The sequence below is a fragment of the Ambystoma mexicanum genome, chromosome 1q, assembly GCF_040938575.1.
Source record: "Ambystoma mexicanum isolate Mex_15411 chromosome 1q, UKY_AmexF1_1, whole genome shotgun sequence".
Taxonomy (NCBI): domain Eukaryota; kingdom Metazoa; phylum Chordata; class Amphibia; order Caudata; family Ambystomatidae; genus Ambystoma; species Ambystoma mexicanum.
The window spans coordinates 791,650,820-791,672,601 of NC_090922.1; the positions used below are offsets into that span (position 1 = coordinate 791,650,820).

At 52.0% G+C, this 21,782-nt stretch overlaps 1 protein-coding gene across 4 annotated transcripts in view; it reads right to left on the bottom strand.

The window, feature by feature from the left end:
- Positions 1–21,782, bottom strand: part of TPR (translocated promoter region, nuclear basket protein) — a 2,097,972-nt gene that overhangs the window by 1,897,353 nt on the left and 178,837 nt on the right. For all 4 annotated transcript variants that reach the window (XM_069641376.1, XM_069641377.1, XM_069641375.1 and 1 more), the window contains exon 6: positions 16,116–16,280. In XM_069641376.1, the coding sequence (XP_069497477.1) occupies positions 16,116–16,280 (165 nt within the window). The remainder of the gene's footprint in view (positions 1–16,115; positions 16,281–21,782) is intronic.

Here is a 21,782-nt window from a genome sequence, read left to right on the forward strand (position 1 = left end):
CATACAGTTCTGAGGCACAACCCGTCTTTGCAAGTCTGCAGGCGTTGGAATAATTCCTGGCTTCTTAGCACAACGTGAATAATTTACTTTCTATTGTTAGGTGCGCCCAAGTACTAATCTGCCAATCACACTGTAAAAAGGTGTTATTTAAGATGTGTATTTAAGAGGGCATGTCCATTTCACTGAAATCTAAAGCGATACACAGGAATTCTGTATAACTACTGCAGCAAAAATTGGGGCTCTGCTTACAAGATAACCTATGCACATTTCGTCTAAACACAAAAAACGTTGCTGTTCTCGATACTTCATACATGTGGTGTTTAGGGGCTAAAACTTGACTGTACCACATATAAGTCAGGTATACAGGCCAGATGGCCCCAAAATCAATATAGCAGTCAACAAGACAAATGCATTGGTCCTCCAGTGTCTAACAATAAGGTACACTGTGCTACTAACGCAGTAAAGTCTGCATGCACCTTTATAGTGCAAGCCAAAACTAAAATGAAAGTAAACTGCACACTAGAAGAGCAGCGTGATAAAATCACCCAGGGACAAAAATAGGGTGCTTAACAAGCCCCTTTTCACATGAGCCATATGGGCTACCCTAGAAATGGACAAACGGATTGCAGTGGCACAGTCACATCTACTTAAGTCTTTCTGGCCACAAAGGAAAGGTCAGAGGAAAGAAAAACAGGAAAAGAAAGTTTTGGACACTAACCCACATTGCCCCCCCCGAATACCCACAGAATAGAATTCTTCCCGGTAACATTTTAAATACATGTGTGAGCTTGCCAGCTTCATTTGGATACATTGTGTGACCAATCTATCGTTTTAAAGGTGGATTATAATTTTAAAAAAACATTTTTTTAAGACCACCTGGAAACTGCCCTGGGTAGCAGTGTGCAGTATAAAGCAACTTAACTCTTGATGTTTGGGAGTAAAGGGTTTTTTGAATTAAAACTGCATTCCCATATTCAACAAGAGTTTTTTTGGGGGGAAAATATACTTCAATTATGAAATCAGTCTTTTTGTAGTCTATACTGGACATCTAGTCATTCATGGCAAACAAGAGATGCACCTTTACCTCACAGTGGCATGGTTCTTCTGATTTCACTAAGCAGATATGTGGACCGTGAGGGTGGAGGCAGGAGGCAGTCCCTTCAGTGGCTGAGTTTATTTAGGGAGTGAAAGTGGCCAGACCACTATAGCCGTTTATGTGCTCTTACTAATGCATTTTTAAGCCCTATTCCCAGTCATTTATTTTTGACATCCCATTGACTGCACGAGCCAGCCATGACAATCTCAATAATGCAAAATAGTTTTCACCTTCACCCTATTGTGGACCAGACTGGTTCTCTCACCCCACCCCCCCCAGACAAGCCCAGTACATCCCATGTGTGGGTGAACCTAAATGCTTGGCAGTTTCAGGAGAGCCTGATGGCCTGGTGCCAAAACCTTTGCGAGTCTGGCTGCTGTACGACTGGAGGGCTGTTTTAGGCCACCCCATGAGTGAATTCGCCAACTCGGTTGATTCTCTCCTACTTTCTTGAGCATGTGGCATGGAGCTGAGCGTCTACATTTTAGAACCCGGTTTGCTCATGCTGGCTGAGCATCTTGGTTCTTGCCCCAGTTTCTTCTTACAGCTTCTGATGTCCTTGCTGGGCTGTTCCTTGTCTGCCTTGCTGCCTGGAATAGATGTCCCATGCAGGACTGTTTCCTGGTCACTTTAGTGTTTGCCCACAAAATCCTCTTTGACCAGGCATTTGAGGTGGGAAGGCGCCACTTCACAGAAAAGCGGTGGTCACCATTACTCTACTCGCCCTGGTTCATCCCAAGCTCTGGCTCATGGGTTACGAACATTCTTTGTAAGCCTGTTGGCCAATTTCTCCTCCAGAGCCAACCGATTCCAGGCTCTGGTAGCCTAGCATCCGGCTCCTCCCACCCTCCCAACTGCTTAGCCTCCCGCCCCTGCCTCCCCTCCGATCGTGGGTACATAGATTCTTTTACCACGCCTCCTCACTTATCTAACTTTCAAGGCCCGTAGTACTGCATCCCATCTCTAGCCAAGTGGAAGATACACTGTTTTTACCGGATTCTCCAACATTTACAGAAATTAATCTTGTGCAACTAACTGCAAGAACTGTCTTCTCCCACTTATTACTACGAATCCTCTTAAGGGCACCCCTGGGTCCTGTAGTAATGGGGTTGTATATGCCTAGTCCAACATGGTTTGGCATGGACTTGCATTGGTGCAAATTCTGCTCCGCTTCCTCCCTTCCCTGGTCAATTGGGTCTCAAACCTGGGACTGGTGGTCTTCAAGAGGGTCACACTTGGCGTTGAATACCTTGGTTCACACCAATGGGGTAGAACAAGTACTGAACAGACTTTACTACAATCACAGCTGTGCCTTTAGGTTTGGACTTTTAAAAACATGACGACTCCGTCCCAAGTGAACAAAACCAAGTACACTTGCTGGGCTGGCATTTCTCATGCCCCTACGCCCCACCACTCCCACTCCCAAAAAGAATCTTGGTTTCCTGAAGTAATACAAAAACTCGAATTTCAGTAATCACCTACGGTTTACTGCACAACCTGGTGGTTAAATCACAGTGCACCCCTTCCATAGAAATGTATTAGCATACTATATCTAACTTTGGTTAAAAATTACATCTACCAATTTCTAGGAGTGTAACGAGAACATGGTCTGGTAAGGTAAGCTGTATTCTGACTTTTGGTGGCCTTTTGGGGCATGGTTTAACCTTCTCTCAAAGTTGCTTAGTGAAGCATATGATTCACCTGTATAACCAATATTTACTGTATACTAAAGGTTGTGAGTAATACATGACTGTTCTTTTAGTGGCATTGTGGGCTTGGGGTCATTTTTCTCCTCGCCCAGCAGCATACATTAGTTCACCAACAGGTATAGTGGGCATATATGTAGCTACAGGTTTGAGGAGGGATGGCCTGTTTTTACACATACTGCATTAAACGTATTACAACCCATATTTTAACAGTAGATCGGTCTAGTGTCTCCCCTTGGGGACAGGGGTTCCATTTGAAATAAACTACCTATAAGCCAGCCTTCATTACTCCCTTGAGTGAAGCCGAACTGCTCCGCCAGAGCAACCAACAATATTTTATTCCATCTTTTGGTTAGCCATGGGTACAAAACAAAGGGAGGCCAAATTATCGGGTGAACATTGTGTTTAAACTCTCAATATTGGCATGACGGCAAGCTGGCTTAGGTGGAGAGGGGCTAGTATCAAGGTAGTTCATTCCAAACAAGTACATAAAATGCACACTTAACTGAAATATATATGCTTTATTATAAAAAAGTCAAGATGCAACTAAACCAACTACTAAAAACCGTAGTGGCTAAGATTGTTCGCAAACACGAAACTAAAAATATCAGAAAAAAAAAAAGAATAGACATCTAAAGCAGATAGTACAACTAACTCATAGCTGAGGGAGTTGCAGCGATTGATCGTTCATAGGAAAGTATTACCATGATTCCTTCAAAAACTCCAGGACCCTAAGGGAACAAACGACCAGCCAGTTCATAGCTCGGTAAGAGGTTTACATACATGTCTTTCCATCGAAGGTAGTTGCCATTGAATTTTTTCTAATGAAAAAATGCATCAAAAGCATTTTTTGGGGGGTCGCCCCCTAACCCCCTGTTTTTAACGTTTAAAAAACACACCCCAAACCAAATTAACCCTTTACCCCACAAGAATATGCAAAAATATGCATTCAATGCACATTTTTTCGTTAGATACATTTTATGCAAAAACCCTTTATGGAACATTTTGATAGAAAGTCTGCATACCAGGTAAAAAATACATTGTAATTGTATTGAGTTTTAAGAGCAGAACAATTTGTCCATAGGATTCAATAAAACGAACACTGGAATACCAGTGGTAAGGAACAAGTTACTTACCTGCAACTTTTGTTATCCAGCATGGGTCTGGCATGGATTCACATGCTCATGAATATAAGAATACATAGCCGTATACACGCACAAACCACGGGAGGGGGCAACAGGCTCAACATTAAGCAATACAACAACTCGACATTAAGCATCTCTTATCTCCTCACCAGGCTCACCTTAAGCGAACAAGTTGCGCAGCACTGCTTGGCCGACCCTGGACTCCTCCCTGGAGTCCCGATCGACGCAGTAGAATCTTGTGAAGGTGTGCGTTGACCTCCACGTAGCAGCCCTGCAGATGTCCAGCAGGGGCACACCAGACAGGAACCCCGTGGTATTAGTGATCGCTCTGGTCAAATGGGCTCGGACGGCCGGGCAGCGGTCGGTTTGCCAACCGGTGACAGTGCATGATGCAGCCGGAGAGCCATTTGGAAATGGAAGCCTTTGAGAGAGCCTTCCCTTGATTCACAGGTCCAAAGTTCACAAACAGCTGTGATGTCTTCCGAAAACTCTTTGCGCGGTCCACGTAGAACTTCAGCACTTTAGCCACATCCAGCGAGTGCAAAGTCCTCTCGGCCGGAGACGAAGGGGGCGGGAAGAAAACTGGCAACACCAAGGGCTCGTTGAGGTGGAAGTCTGACGGCACCTTGGGCATAAAGGAGGGGTGCATCCTCAGCACCACCCTTGTGTCGTGAAAAGTCAAGTATGGAGGCTTCCACGACAAACTTCCACGGCGCGGAATGCATAGGCTCGAATGAGGCCCCCCCCCCATGAGCCTGGTCAGCACCACGTTGAGCTCCCATGCCGGGGAAGGGGCAGGCGATGAGACCACAAGGACGCCCGTCCTGTAGTTCTGGTGTATCGGGAAATGACTGCCAGATGCATCTTGATTGCGGCGTGAGCCAGTCCAGCTTTGGCCAGCGACAGTAGGTACGGCAATACTTGAGGGGCCATAATCTGCAGAGGGTTAATCTTCTGTGCACGGCACCAGACAGAGAACCTCTTCCACTTGTGTCCATAGCATATTAGAGTTGAGGACGCCCTGGCTTTTGCAAGAACCTCTCGGCAGTCAGCCGGGATATCATATCCTCCAAACTCTAGTGCTGCAGGAGCCAAGCCTGCAAGTGCAGAGACTACGGGTCGTGATGGAGAATGGCGCCTCCTTCTCTGGAGAGAAGATCCGCGTCCGTCGCCAGCTTCATAGGTGGGGACGCTGACAAGTCCAGAAGGTCCGGGAACCAGATCTGTCTCAGCCACGCCGGTGCGACGAGGATCATCCTGCACCTGGACCTCTTGAGCTGGTTGATGAGACGGAGCGGCACCGGAGGGAACGTGTACAGAACAGTCTGTTCCAAGGGAACGAGAAAGCATCGCCCATGCTCCTCGGTTGTGCAAACCTGCTGGCGAACATCTGGCACTTGGAGTTCGTCGCCGTCGCGAACAGGTCGATCTGGGGTTTGCCCCACCGTTGAAAGAGCCGATCCACCTGGTCCTGGCGTAGTTCCCACTAGTGGCACGAGCGCAGCTCCCTGCTGAGTGAGTCAGCGATGGTGTTTTTTATTCCTGCCAGGTGGAAGGGAACCAGAACCATCCCCCGGGCACCGGCCCAGTGCCACAGATCCTGGGCCTCCTTGGATAGGGCTGGGGATCTGGTGCCCCCCTGCTTCCGGATGTAGAACATCGTGGAGGTGTTGTCGGTGAAACCACTTTGTCCTTGAGGGACGGAAGGAACGATTTGAGCGCCCAGAACACGGCTTGTAGCTCCAGGATGTTGATGTGAAGAGACCTCTCCTCCGGGAGCCAGAGGCCTCTTGCGTGGAGATCTCCGGTGTGGGCGCCCCATCCCTCCAGGGAGGCGTCCGTCGTTACCGTCTCCTGATACGCCGGGGCCTGAAAGTCCATGCCTGCCACGGGGTGCGCATGGGCACCCCACCACAGAATCGCTCGACGAAACTCCTCGTCGAGCGGGACCCTGTCTTCGAAGCTGCCCGCCGCTTGAATCCAGCGGGCGTCGAGGAACTCTTGTAGCGGACGCATCCTAAGTCTGCAAAGGGGCATAAGGTAGATGCATGAGGACATCATCCCGAGGAGGGGCTTGATGGACCTCACTCTGGCCACATCTGTGGCTAACAGGCGCTGCACCTTGCCCAAAATGGCCTTCCGACGGAGATGCCAGTCGCTTCACTGTATCGAGCTTCGCTCCCAGAAACAGTGCCACCTGCGACGGGACCAGATGGGATTTGGGGTAGTTGATGGCGAATCCCAGCTCCGTGAGCAGGCGGACGGTCCTCGCTGTGTGTTCGACGGAGAGTTCTTTTGACCTTGCACGGATTAGCCAGTCGTCCAGGTAGGGGTAGACGTGGATCCCTTGCAGTCGCAGCCGCGCCGCCACAGGTGCAAGACACTTGGTGAACACCCTGGGCGCAGACTTTAATCCAAACGGCAGGGCTCTAAATTGGTAGCGACGCCCCTGGACTACGAATCTGAGGAACTCTGTCCTTTTAGAATGGGGATGTGGAAGGAACAAGTTACTTACCTGTAACTGTTCTCCAGCATGGGTCTGGCATGGATTCACATGCTCATGAATATAAGATTAAATAGCAGTACACATGCACAACCACGGGGGGGGGGGTGTGGTAAAAGGCTCAACATTAAGCAATACAAAAACTCAACATTGAGCATCTCTTACCTCCTCACCAGGCTCACCTTAAGTGAACAGGTTGCACAGCACTGCTTGGCCGACCCTGGACTCCTCCCTGGAATCCCGATCGATGCAGTAGAATCTCGTGAAGGTGTGCGTCGACCTCCACGTAGCAGCCCTGCAGATGTCCAGCAGGGGCACACCAGATAAGAACACCGTAGTAGCAGCGATCGCTCTGGTCGAATGGGCTCTCGACGGCCTGGCAGCGGTCGGTTAGCCAATCAGTGAGTGCATGATGCAGCCGGAGAGCCATCTGGAAATAGAAGACTTCGACAGAGCCGGCCCTTGATTCACAGGTTCAAAGTTCACGAACAGCTGTGATGTCCTCCGGAAACTCTTCGTGCGGTCCACGTAGAACTTCAGCGCTCTAGCCACATCCAGCGAGTGCAAAGTCCTCTCGGCCGGCGACGAAGGAGACGGGAAGAAAACAGGTAACAACAAGGGCTCGTTAAGATGGAAGTCCGACGGCACCTTGGGCATGAAGGAGGGGTGCGTCCTAAGCACCACCCTCGAGGCATGGAAAGTCAAGTACGATGCTTTGCAGGATAGGGCCTGGATCTCTCCCACTCGTGCGGAGGTAATGGCCACCAGGAACGCCGTCTTCCACGACACAAACTTCATAGGTGCGGAGTGCATCGGCTTGAATGGGGGCCCCATGAGCCTGGTCAGCACCACTTTAAGTTCCCACGCCGGGGCCGGGGCCTTCACCGGCGGGAACGACCGGAACAGTCCTTTCATAAACTTTTACCAGTCGATGGGAACACAGGGCCGTCCGTCCTGTGGTTCTGGTATATCTGGAGATCGCCGCCAGATGAATCTTAATGGAGGCATGGGCTAGCCCAGCCTTTGCCAGCGATAGCAGGTACAGCAGCACTTGGGGGGGCCGTAATCCGTAGGGGGTTGATCTTCTGTGCTCGGCACCAGATAGAGAACCTCTTCCACTTATGACCGTAGCATTTGAGAGTTGAGGACGCCCTGGCCTTTGCAAGAACCTCTCTGCAATCGGCCGGTATATCGTAGCCTCCAAACTCTAACACTGCAGGAGCCAAGCCTGCAGGTTCAGCGACGCCGGGTCGTGGTGGAAGATGGCGCCACCTCCTCTGGAGAGAAGGTCCGCGTCCGCCGACAGCTTGATGGGAGGGGACGTTGACAAGTCCAGAAGGTCCGGGAACCAGATCTGTCTCGGCCACGCCGGTGCGACGAGGATCATCCTGCACTGGGACCTCTTGAGCTGGCTGATGAGTCGAAGCACCAATGGCAACGGAGGGAATGCATACAGGTATAGGCCGTCCCAGGGGAACGAGAACGCATCGCCCATGCTTCTCGGCTGGGGAAATCTGCTGGCGAACCTCTTGCACTTCGAGTTTGTCGCTGTTGCGAACAGGTCGATTTGGGGTTTGCCCCATCGTCGGAAAAGTTGATCCACCTGATCCTGGCGCAGTTCCCACTCGTGACACGCGCGCAGCTCCCTGCTGAGCAAGTCGGCGATGGTGTTGCTTTCTCCTGCCAGGTGAAGGGAACCAGGAACATCCCCTGGGCGACTGCCCAGTGCCACAGATCCTGTGCCTCCTTGGATAGGGCTGGGGATCTGGTGCCTCCCTGCTTCCGTATGTAAAACATTGTCGTGGTGTTGTCCGTGAAGACCCGCACCACCTTGCCCTTGAGCGACGGGAGGAACGATTTGAGAGCCCAGAACACGGCTTGGAGTTCCAGGACGTTGATGTGCAGGAGCCTCTCCTCCGGGAGCCAGAGGCCTCTTGCGTGGAGATCTCCGGTGTGGGCGCCCCAACCTTCCAGGGAGGCGTCCGTCGTCACCGTCTCCTGGTACGCCGGCGTCTGAAAGTCCTTGCCCGCCGTGAGGTGCACTGGAACACCCCACCACTGAATCGCCCGCCGGAACACCTCGTTGAGGGGGACCCCGTCTTCGAAGGTGCCCGTCGCCTGTATCCAATGGGCGTCGAGAAATTCTTGAAGGGGCGCATCCGTAGTCTGCAGAGGCGCACCAGGTAGATGCAAGAGGACATCATCCCCAGGAGGGACTTGATGGACCTCACCCTGGCCACGTCCGTGGCTAGCAGGCGCTGCACTTCGCCTAGAATGTTCTTCGTCCGTTCTTCCGACGGGGCCGCCAGGCGCCTCACTGTATCGAGCTTCGCTCCCAGAAACAGGGCCACCAGCGACGGCACCAGGTGGGACTTCGGGTAGTTTATGGCGAATCCCAGGTTTGTGAGTAGCTGGACGGTCCTCGCAGTGTGTTCGACAGCGAGTTCCCTCGTCCTTGAGCGGATGAGCCAGTCGTCCAGGTAGGGGTAGACGTGAATCCCCTGTAGGCACAGCCGCGCCGCCACTGGTGCTAGGCACTTGGTAAAGACCCTGGGGGCCGACTTCAATCCGAAAGGCAGTGCTCTGAATTGGTAGTGGCGTCCCTGGACGACGAACCTGAGGAACTTTCGGTGACTTGAGGATGGGAACATGGAAGTAAGCATCCTCCAGGTCCAAAGTTGATAGAAAGTCGCCTTCCTCCAGCTGTCCCAGTACGTGCTGGAGGGTGACCATCCTGAACTTTTGTGATCCGATGTATTTGTTCAAACGACGAAGGTCCAGGATGGGGCGCCAGCCGCCCGTCTTCTTCCTGACGAGAAAGTATCTTGAGTACACCCCGGAGCCCCGGAGCCTCTTCGGGACAAGCTCGATGGCGCCTTTCCTGAGCATCGCCCGTACTTCCAACAGCAGTTGCGGGACGTGATTTTCCTTCCTGGCCACGGGTGGAACCTGAGGGCACTTCTTCAGGAATTCAATAGAGTGTCCTCTTGCCAGGGTATCCAGCACCCAACGGTCGGTGGAGATGGACTTCCACACACCGACGAAATTCGTCAGCCGGCCTCCCACTGGGGGGCTTCGTGGGGGCCCGAGACCACGGCCGGTTCAGTCCTGCTTGGAGGTGGTGGCCTTGCCGCCCTAGCCACCTTCCCGACGGCGGCGAGGCGCTCCCTGCTTGCCGCGACCCCTGTAGGCCTCCTGAGACGAGGAGCGTGCCGCCTGGCGGTAGGACGACGAGCCACCGCTGGATCCCTTTGAGGCACCCCGTCTGCCTCCAGAGCTCCAAAAGGGCCGTCGTTGAAGGGCTCCAAGGGCGCGGGCCTTCTCAGTGTCAGTTTTTATGGCTTGGAGGGACTCGTCCACCGCCTTCCCGAACAAGTTGCTGCCGTCGAACGGCATGTCCAACACCCTGGTCTGGACGTCCTGACGGAAGTCGGTCGCCCGGAGCCAACCCCGTTGTCGTAGGCAAACACTGTTGCCCAGCTGGCGGAACCCGGTATCGGCAATATCGGTTGCCACCGTTATGGCGTGGTCTGACGCCACCTCGCCCTCTTGCAGTATTTACAGGGCCTCAGACCTCTTGTCGTCCGGCAGGAAGTCCAATATGGGGGCCAGCTTAAATCAGAGCTCCCTGTCGTAACGGGCCACGATCGCCAGGGCGTTGGCCGCTTGGATCGTCGTCGCCTCCGACAAAATGACCCGCCGCCCCATGGCGTCCAACTTCTTTCCCTCGCCGTCCAGCGGGGAATTCGACGGCGAGGCTCCTGACCCCGCCGCTTTCTTCTTTGCCGCCGCCGAGACGACCGAGTCTGGCGTTGGCTGGGCCCTGAGGCACAGGGGAGCGGTTTCGGGGACCCGGTACTTCTCTTACTGGTCCCGTTTGGCTGGTGCCATGGAGGGGTTTTTGAGAACCAACAGGCCCTCCTCCCAGATGTCATCGATTAGGGGCACCACAATGACCGTCTTCCTCTTGGCCTCCCGGCGCTGATAGAGGAAACCTTCCTTTTTCTGCTCCTCCGGGCAGAGCTGGAACAATTCGGACGCCCTGGCGATCATGGCGTGGAATGAGCCAATCTCGTTGGGCGGCGAGGCCCATGCGACGGGAGACCCGTTCCGTCGTCGTCGCCCTCAGAACCTATCATCGAGCCCAACGCACCGTCATCTCCCGACTCGTGGGAGGAGGAGGGAACTGTAGGCCTTACGGGGGCGAGCGGAGGAGACGGTCGGGTCCTCCGTCGTTTGTTCTGAGGACTTCCTGACAGGCCAGGTTGTGGTTCCTCCGGCCTGGGCAGCGGGAATCTCATCCATCTCAGAGCATAAGGACTGGATGGCAGACAAAATGGCCACCGAGCCATCCTGAGGCCTAGGATCCGGCTGCGCCGGAAGGGAAGGCCACTCTTCCTCACCATCGTCGTCTTCCTCGGTTATCTCCAGAGGATCTTCCTGACGGGATCGAACCTTCTCGAAAGCCGCCCGTTGGACTTCGAGGTTCCTCACGGCCTCGGTCAGTTCCTCCTCCGAGTGACTCCGAGCTAGAGGAGGGCACCGTGCACCCCCTCGCTTCTTCCATCATGGCGGCCACGACGATGGGCTGAAAAGAGGATTCCCTTCTTGGCGGCAGGGAAACTCTAGTCCCGGAGGCAGTCTCCGCTGGCGGTGTCTGCCGGCTTGGCAAGAGTGGCCACGATAGCCTCGATAGAGGCCTTCGCCTGCTGGGAAGGGGGGGTTCACCACCTTAGGTGCGTCCCGAGCCTTCTCCTTCGGGGGAGGGGCGACGCCTCGCTCCCCCCTCTTCAGAGATCGGACGGGGCTTCTCCCGAAGCTTACCCGGGGTCTCGGACTTTCTCTTCCCTGAACCGGAGCGCTGGCTCATGGTTGACGGCGCCGGGGAAGGAGCGCCCTGCCTGGCGACCGAAGAGCCCGACCTTTCGGCGCTCCCGGAGCCAGCGGACTTGCAGCGCTTGGCCTGGTGTTGGGCCCCCGTCGCCGGGGCGCCCGCACAGGACCCTTTCTTCTTCTCACCCGTCGAGCCCTTCTCCAATCAGCTTGCGAGACGGTCCCTATTGGTCCGCTCCGACAAGTTCTTGCAGAACTGGCAGTCCTCCTCTACATGAGTCTTGTCCCCATGAAGATAGTAGAAGCATTGCGAATGTTCGTCTTCCTTAAAAACATTCTGCAGCCCGCATCCAGGGCAGCTGCGAAACAGCTTGGGTCCGGGCGACGAACTCGCATCCTGGGCCATCTCGAAGTAGGCTGCGAATCTTCTGGAATCCTCCAAGAAGTTGATCGACGAAATCTTCACCCTTGAGGGGCGTAGGAAAATCCCGCAACGGGAAGCCGTTAACGGGAGTAGAAACAGTGGAGCTTGAGGCTCGATTAACCGAAAAAATGAAAATTCACCTGAAAAAGCGCGAAACATGCAGTAAAAGCTCGAGAGCTAAGCACGAGGACTCCCAACACTTGAACGTGCGGTAAAAATCTGAAGATGGCTGCCAGAGGCGGTGCTTAGGTAGAGGGCAGTCATTGGCTGTGGTCAGTATGACGCAGAGATCAGTGATTGGTTACTGCTAGGAAAGACAGATCAGAAACAAAACTGATACTGATTTTTTCTTTACCGAGGATTCCCAGCCTGACGATGGGGAATATTCATGAGCATGTGAATCCATGCCAGACCCCATGCTGGAGAAGTAAGCATCCTCCAGGTCCAGTGACTATAGGAAGTCGCCCTCCTCCAGCTGTCCCAGCACGTGCTGGAGGGTGACCATCCTGAATTTCTGTGCCTTGATGTACTTGTTCAACCAACGCAGGTCCAGGATGGGGTGCTAACCGCCTGTCTTCTTTCTGACGAGGAAGTATCTTGAGTATACTCCGGAGCCTCTTGGGGACGAGCTCGATGGCACCCTTGCGCATCGCCCTTACCTCCAACAGCAGTTGAGGGACGTGATTCTCCTTCCTGGCCACGGGAGGAATGCGAGGACACTTCCTTTGAAATTCCAGCGAGTGTCTGCAGGCCAGGGTGTCCAGCACCCAACGGTCGGTGGAGATGGACTCCCACACGCTGACTAACTTTGTCAGCCGGCCTCCCACCGGGGTGCTTCGGTGGGAGCCCAACGCTACGGCCGGTTCAGTCCTGCTTGGGGGAGGCTTTGCTGCCTTGGCCTCCTTGCCAACGGTGCAGAGACCCTCCTTGCTTGCTGCGGCCTCTGTAGGCCTCCCGGGACGAGGAGCGGGCCGCCTGCCGGTAAGTAGAAGAGCCGCCGCTGGATCCCTTGGAGGCTCCCAGTCTGCCTCCAGAGCTCCGAAAGGGCCGCCGTTGCTGAAGGACTCCTAGAACTCAGGCTGTTTACGTATCTGTCTTGATGGCCTGGAGGGACTCATCCACCGTCTTACCAAACAGGTTGTTGCCGTCGAACGGCAAGTCAAACACTCTGGCCTGGACGTCCTGGCGAAAGTCCGTCGCCTTGAGCCATCGTCGTCAGAGGCAAACCCTGTTGCCTAGTTGGCAAAATCCGGTATCGGCAATGTCAGTTGCCACCGTTATGGCGTGATCCGACCCCACCTCTCCTTCCTGCAGAATCTGTAGGGCCTCCGCCCTCTTGTCGTCCAGCAGGAAGTCTAGCAGAGGAGCTATCTTGAACCAAAGCTCCCTGTCGTAACGGGCCACAATCGTTAAGGCATTGGCCACCTTAATAGTCGCCGCTAACGAGATGACTCGTCGTCCCATGGAGTCCAACTTCTTGCCCTCGCTTTCCGGCGAGGAAGTGGAAGTTGAAGCCGCTGCACCCACTGCTTGCTTCTTGGCCGCTGCTGAGACGACCGAGTCCTGCGTGGGCTGGGCCCTGAGGCACAAGGGGGCGGCATCGGGGACCTGGTACTACTTCTCGTACCTGTCCCTCTTGGCGGTCGTGGAAGGGTTCTTGAGGATAGCCAGCCCCTCGTCCCAGATGTCGTCGAGCAACGGCACTGCGAGGACCGTCTTCCTCTTGGCCTCTCGTCGTTGGTACCTTCCTTTTTCTGTTCCTCAGGGCAGAGCTGGAAGAGCTTGGATGCCCTGGCTATCATGGCGTGAAAAGAGCCAATTTTCGTCGGGTGGAGAGGCCGATTGGGAGTGGGAGGCGGGGGGGGGGGGGTGATGACAGGATGTCCGTTGTGTCATCATTGCCATCGTCATCCATCGGCGTATCCTCCCGAGGGTCCGGCGAGAGGGATGAGGGGTCCACAGGCCTTACGGGCATGAAGGGCGGAGCGGGGTGGACTCTCCTCCGCTTGTTCGGAGGGCTTCCCGACGTGCCTGCTTCTGGATTCTCGTCGGGGTCCGTGGTAACCTCGTCCATCTCAGTACATAAGGATTGGATCGCCAACAAAATGGCCGCCGAGCTATCCTGGGGCTCGGGTAATGGCTGCGACGGACGGGATGGCTGCTCCACTGGGCCCTCGTCGTCGCTATCTTCGATCACATCAGCTGGAACCTTCCCCTGGGATCGAACCTCTCGTTGAGGCCTTTCATGGTTTCTACCGGATCCTCCTCGGAGGCTGAATCGGAGTCCGTAACGGCCACCACCATCCCCCCCCCCCCCTCTTTTTCCGCCAGGGTCTTCACGATGGTCTGGAAAGAGGATTCCCTCCGAAGCGGCAGGGAGACTGGGCAGCGAGGCCGCCTCCACTGGCGTAGCCTCTGCCGGCTTCGCCAGGGCCGCTGCGACAACCTCAATAGATGCCTTTGCCGGGTGGATCAAGGCCCTCACCACCTTAGGTGCGTCCTGGGCCTTCGCTTTGGGGGGAGGGTCATCACCTCGCTCCCCATCGGCTCCCTTCGAGATCAACCGGGGCCTCTCCAGAAGCTTACCCGGGTTCTCGGACTTCCTCTTCCCCGAACCAGAGCGCTGGCTCGTGGTTGATCGTGCCGGGGAAGTCGTGCCCTGCCTGGCAGCCGAGGAGCCCGACCTTTCGGCGCTCCCGGTGCCTGCGGACTCGCAGTGCTTGGCCTTCTGTTGGGCCCCCGTCACCGGGGCACCCTCACAGGATTTAGAAGACCGCTCAGACTTTTTCTTCGCCTTCTCACCTGCTGTGTCCTTGTCCAGCCAGGCGGCGAGGCGGGAACGACGAACATGCTTGGTCCGTTCCGACAGGTTCTTGCAGAATGCACAGTCCTTCTCCACGTGCGTCTTGTCCTCATGAAGGCAGTAGAGACATCTCGAATGCTCGTCCTCCTTGAAAACATTTTGCAATCCACATCCTGGGCAGCTCCTGAACAACTTGGATACGGCCGTCGAGCTCCCCTTGTCCTGGGCCATGTTCGTTGAGGTAGGCCACAGATCTTCTGGAATCTTCCAAGAAGCGCAACTCGATGAAAACTTCACCCTTCAGGGGCGTAGAAGAATTCCGAAACGGGTCCCCGTTATCGAAAGTAGAAACGTTGGAGCTTGAGGCTCGATTAACCGAAAAAATTAGAAAATTCTCCTGAAAAAGCGCAAAAACGCAGTAAAAGCTCGAGAGCTAAAACACGAGGACTCCCAACACTTAATGTGCGGTAAAAATCTGAGGATGGCTGCCAGGGGAGGGGCTTAGGTAGAGGGCAGTCATTGGCTGGGGGCAGTATAACCCAGAGATCAGTGATTGGTTACTACTAAGACAGACAGATCAGAAACAAAACTGATACTGATTTTTTCTTTACCGAGGATTCCCGGCCTGACGGGGAATATTCATGAGCATGTGAATCCATGCCAGACCCCATGCTGGAGAATAGTGACAATATAAGTAGTGTGTACTCAGGTCTCGGGAGTGAAAGCAGTCTCGCCTGAAGAGAAGCAGATGCAGGTTCAAGATTGAGCGCTTTCCTTAACGGAGAGTCGAGGAATCCAGCCCACAACATAAGTGTGCCGTCACTGTCAAAGGGGAGCTTAAAATGGACTGCACAGCCCAGGGAGCAACAAATAAGGGGACCAGTGGCAGTAAGACGGCACACTACCCATATTGAGAAGGCCCAGAGAGAGCAGTTGCAGGATATCTAGGATGTAAGGATTGGGGCTGGCTAGACTGAAATCTAAGACTCAACTGCCAAATCCCAGCCGCTGCCAGGAACAATGTACAATGTGGGACAACATTCACACATGGACGTAGATTAGGGAGTCTAGAAGACCCTTTGAATGGAACTGCTTTCCTCGTGCACTCAGCCTGCCTTTGTAGTCTCTGGCCAGAGCCTGCAGTAGTCTATGTTCATATACGGATATTCAACCAACAAGCAGGAAGAAAACTACAAAGCCAGTGCACAGACTTGGGGCTAACAAGTAAAACAAAGTGTACATGACTTCTATCTAGATGTAAAGTTGAGACATTTGTCATAGTGCACTTTTTCTTGTATGTGGCAAGTGATGGCAAACACATTTAAGACCAGAGGTGGCTTGAGTTCAGAGTTTTTGGTTTATGTGTGCCTAATCTGGTCTTAGAAACTGATCAGTGATCTCTTCCTGCCATTGGCAAGGCAACTTGACTGCTATACAAAAAAAAAAAATTTAAAAAAAAAAAGGTCAATAACCAATGGCAAAGCTCCCCTAAAATAATACTAGTTAAATTCAAGACGACACTCCATATAGAATTATAAAGTTCAGAGGATCGCTTCTCACAAACAAGAAAAGAAAAAAAAAAAGTAATCAATCTTGACCGTTCACCTCTTCCTTCTTGTTCTCTAGGCTGCATTTCAGCTCCAGGATCTCGTTGCCCTTTTCTCTGCTAATGGACATAAGCTCCTCCGTTTTGGATTTCAGCTCACCATTCAACCAGGTGTTTTGGCTCTGCACTAAATCACGTTCTTGCTCCAGTCTCTTCTCTCGATACTAGAATGAACAAAATCACAGTACTTTTTTTAGCTAAAACAAGTTTCACTTTTCACATCACTATCAAATGAGGGCCACAATTCTATGGGAATGCATTGAATAGAATGAGAATTAAATGAATTTGGTCTTCCTGCAAAAATCAAACATCCATTAGAAATCTGTAAACCATCACAAACTGCCACTTTCAAAATACAATCCATTGTAACCCACCCTAGTTAAACAGCACAAAGCGGTTTTGAAGGGAGGTTGTACCAACTGAAGTGAGGTCAAGTCTACATGTTAACATCTTTCCACATACGCCACCTCAGTTGATGAGGTTGTTCAAAATTGTTTAATAAGTAGAGATATCAATTTCTCTGAAGTGTATTTAAAGACCTCAATGAACAGATTTTACTAGATCTTGCAGTGAGAGTTTGTCAGCTCATCATTAAAACAGTGGCATTTTATTTATTTAACTACAGAACATCTCATTGTTCTTACTTCAACAGACCATGGCAAAAAGTTACATGCTGGCCTGGCGTCTACTTGCCGGCAGCTTTCTGAAGCCTTCTTGTAGCAACAGTTACAAAATCAATTTGGGCCTGGTTTTGCAGTTTGAATACACAAGGTGTAAAATCCTACGCACCTTTTTTCAATTCTGTTTAAGAAATGTTAGGCCTTGTGACTTGCATCTGCAATAAATATGGTACAGAACTACTTTAGCAACATTTCCTAAAAGTGCAATAGAGCTAGCAGGCACCACAGACAGCTACCCTCCAAGCCATCTACTGAAGAAAATGGTCTAAACTGACTTTAGCTAGGCCAGGACCTCTCTGCCCCCTCGAGCCCCCCAATCCCCTCAACTTTGTTCGTAGACTCTGCAGGCAAATCCATCTCATCCACAAAAAAGCAACATCTCATCTACCTACTTTCCCTGAGCCTCTACAAATGGTGCAATCGTTTGTCTTGCAGCAAGCAATACCTACAACTGCACAGGTGGGAGACCAAGCAGGCACAACAATATGTCAGCCAGAGGGAGGAGGCATCATGAAAGCAATCATGTTCAAATCCAAGACGGTCTTAACAGGAAACGTTAGTGAGGAAGAGTGAGATTAAGTGAAGGGGGGTTGTGGAAGTGATGAGGAGTCTGCTTCATTTGATCTGCAGACTGTAGGATGCTTCAGGACCTCACCATCACCCTACATGAGGTGCACCAAGACCAGGAACGGCCATGATGGCTAGAGGCTTAAAAAGTCCATACATGTTCCCACAAACTTCAAACTAAGACTCACATTTTACTTTTCCACACAAAGCACGTTCTCGACCAGTACATTCCAAAACTAGAGGTTCCACTAGTTATACAGATGATTGCGGCATGAGCCACTTAGAGACATACCCATGGACAATACCCAGGTACTTCTGAAATGAACACAACTAGACCAGCAAGGTTTGGTTGAGTTTCTTCCCCCAACCCCCTCCTGATTAAATACAGAACCGCATTTTTCCCTTGTCCATGGCACCAAATAACTATCCAAACTGCAGTGTTAAGTGTTCTGTAGGCCTTTCCCGACTATACAGGACTCGCACCTAGCTGCCCACCAGACAACCAATCGCACACTAACCCCCAGACAGCGCGTAGGTCTGGGAATCACCCACCCCACCGACTAAAGGACAGAAGGTACTGAATAATTCTCCAACCTAATAGTCAGAGGAAATAATCCAAAATGCCATGACACAAACATGGACGTAGACTTAGAAAGACGGATGAATCAACAACAAACCAACAAATCCCACAAGTCCATGGTCGACAGCCGTTGCACCTTGCCCAGGATGGCATTCGTCCTTTCCTCCAACAGAGAAGCCAATCGTGCCACTGTCAAGCCTGGCTCCCAGGAACAGGGCAACTTGCGACGGCACCAAGTGGGATTTCGCGAAGTTGATTGAGAATCCCAGATCTGGGAGCAGTCGGACAGTCTTCGCTGTGGGCACGACGGGGAGTTCTCTTGTCTTTGCTCGGATGAGCCAATCGTCCAGGTAGGGGTAAACGTGGATCCCCTGCAGGCGCAGCCGCGCCGCCACTGGTGCTAAGCACTTGAATACCCTGTGCGCCAACTTCAATCCGAAGGGAAGGGCCCTGAACTAATAGGGTCGCCCTTGGACTAAGAATCTCAGGAACTTTCGATGTCCTTTTAGAATGGGGATGTGAAAGTAGGCACCTCCAAGTCCAGCGAAGACAGGAAGTCGCCTTCCTCCAGCTGTCCCAGCACGTGCTTGAGGGTGACCACCCGGAACTTCTGGGCCTTGATGTACTTGTTTAAACGACAAAGGCCCAGGATGGGTCGGCAGCCGCCGGTCTTTCTTACGAGGAGGTATCATGAATACACCGGAGCCCGGAGCCTCTTTGGGACAAGCTCGATGGCTCCTTTCTTCAGCATCGCCCTTACTTCCAGCAGCAGTTGAGGGACGTGTTTTCCTTCCTGGCCACAGGTGGAATGCGGGGGCACTTCTTTAGAAACTCGAGAGTGTGCCCGCGGGCCAGGTCATCCAGCACCCATCGTTCGGTGGAGATGGACTCCCACACTCTGACTAACTTCACCAGCCGGCCTCCCACCGGGGTGCTCAAGTGGGGGCCCGACGCTACGGCTGGTTCAGTCTTGCTTGGCAGCGGCCTTGCCGACTAGATCCTCCTGACTTGCCGCGTCTTCTGTAGGCCTCTTGCGATGAGGAGCGGGCCGCCTGGCGGTAATTCGAGGAGCCGCCACTGAATCCTTTGGAGGCACTTTGCTTCCCGCCAGAGTTTCGAAAGGGTGGCAGTTGTTGCAGAATACCCAAGGGCCGAGCTGTCTCCGTCGGCCTTGATGGCCTGCAATGACTCGTCCACTGTCTTGCCAAACAGGTTGTTCCTGTCAAAAGGCATGTCCAGAACTCTGGTCTGCAAGTCTTGGAAGAAATCAGTTGCCTTGAGCCAACCACGCCGGCTAAGGCAAACGTCGTTGCCCATCTGGCGAAAACGGGTGTCAGCAATGTCCGTGGCCACAGCTATGGCGTGGTCCGATGCCACCTCACCTTCTTGTAGGATCTCCAGGGCCTCAGCCCTCTTGTCGTCCGGGAGGAAGTCCAGCAGGGGAGCGATCTTAAACCACAGCTCCCTGTCGTAGTGGGCCACAATTGCGAGGGCGTTGGCCGCTTTAATCATTGTAGCCATGACCACCGTCCCATGGCGCAGTTTCTTCCCCTCGCCGTCCGGCGTGGAGGTCGAAGTTGAAGCAGTCGCTCCCGCCGCTTTCTTCTTGGCAGCCGCAGAGACGACCAAATCCAGGGTCGGCGGCGCCCTAAGGCACATGGGGGAGAAATCCGGGACCTGGTACTTCTTCTCATACCTGTCTCTTGTCAGGAGTCGTGGACGGGTTCTTCAGGAGCGACAGCCCCTCGTCCCAGATGTCAAGTAATGGAACTGAGAGTACGCCGTTGATGGAGGAAACCTTCCTTCTGTTCCTCGGGGCAGAGCTGGAAGAGCTCGGATGCCCTGGCGATCATGGCATGGAAGGAGCCAATTTCGTCGGGCGGGGAGGCCCGAGGAGGTGGTGATGGAAGGCCCATCCTGTAGTCATCCGTCCCCGTCGTGGCTGTTTCCATGTCATCCTCGATCAGGAGCTGAAATCTGCAAATGCGTGAAACACAGCACATTTCTGCTAAGCTTAACAACTTTAGAATTTGATTCTATGAGCTTATCCAATGAAGGTTTTAGCTTTTGCATTTGTTTCTGTCAATGAATTGTTGGTTTTAAACGTTTGGTGAAGGACTATCAAAGATTATAGTGCCGACACTGATGATGTTCTTAAAATTTGAGCGTAAATTGATAAGATATTTTTTTACTACCTTGTGTCTACTGGAGTCTGGCTTTCTGCCCAAAGTGGCTATAGGACAATAATATGGTCTAGGGCCAATAGGTCTAAAGTGGGCAGCAATACCAGCTCTATTGTCGTAAAATCTTAAGGGTGAACCCCTTGATGTTAAGGGTATGCTGGTGGCACATACCCCTTTATCCCTCTTTCTTGTTTAAAGAAACCCTGCTCCACACATGGATCACATCAACGATCGACAAAATCGCCAAAGAACAACCCTTTACCCCTTCACATAAAAAAAAAAAACAGCTGAACGGTTGACCCCACTACTGAGAGACATGAAAAAAACAAAAACTAGAACTAGAAGAGACAACAAATGACACAAGAAATAAACTTAAACATAATATCCGTGCCTACAAAAAAGGAAATTCTACAACAACCAAATCTTCACTGCTACAAACACCCAAAAAGAACTCTTCAAAATCATAAACGAAATAAAAAATCCACCATGCTGCAACACCATTGAGGAAACTGTGCAATGACCTAGCAGATCACTTCAAAAACAAAATCACCATCCAACAAGCCATACAAAACATACCATGTGATCGAACGAAAGATCCCGCAGACCCTTAAGAGGAACCCCTGAACAAACTACGAAACTTCCCAGAAAAATCAGTGGAGACTTTCAAACTGATGAATCAAAGCAACAAAACAGGTTCCCTTGAGCACCCCTCCCTGCCAGACATACAAATCTATCCTCACACAAGGAGCATCCATGGAATACCACAGAAATCAATCTCTCAATATTAAGAGGTAACGTGCCACAATCCTTCAAATCAGCTTACATTAGACCGCTACTGAAAGACTCAACTGGAAACGAAGAGGACCTTTCCATCCCATACACCGCTAAACTGCTTGAAACTTACATATACAAAACAACCCAACATTTCAGAAAAAATCATTGCCTACTAGACCAGGCGCAAGTTTGTTTCAGGCCAATGACTGAACAGAATCAGCTATGCTCTCAATATGGGATGACCTAAAAACAAAACGCAGACACAGACAACAGTACAGCTTTGATACTTTGACCTCTCGGTAGCATTCGACACAGTTAATCCCGACATCCTCATCACAAGACTAGAAGGAATAGGAATAACGGGCAACGCCCTACTATGGATTAAATCCTTAACAGAACAGAAACGGTATGGATGAAACCCTTCAAATCGAACAAGAGAATCCACATGCGGCGTACCACAAGGATCATCCTTCTCACTGCTTTTATTCGATATTTACCTCTCTGCTGATCAAAATCAAAGGACATGGCTTCACCTGCTACAACTATGCCAACGATACAGTTTTCAAAATACTAGACCCTCAAGAAGAAAACACGTCGAAAGTTGAAAACTGCCTTCATGATATGTTCAACTGGATGAATTCCAACTACCTCAAACTCGCACCCCGGGCAAAACAGAAATAATGCTCCTCACAAAAAAAATGAAGACAACCACTACATCCCCTGGCCAAGGGAACTTGGTACAACCCCATCCCCATCCCCCATCAACGACCGCAAAAAAACTAGGAGTCCTGATGGACAACAAACTCGCCCTAGAGCCTCAAATGAATGCTTTACTCAAGAAATGCTTCTTACTGCATGCAGCAAAAGGGATCCTACCATTCC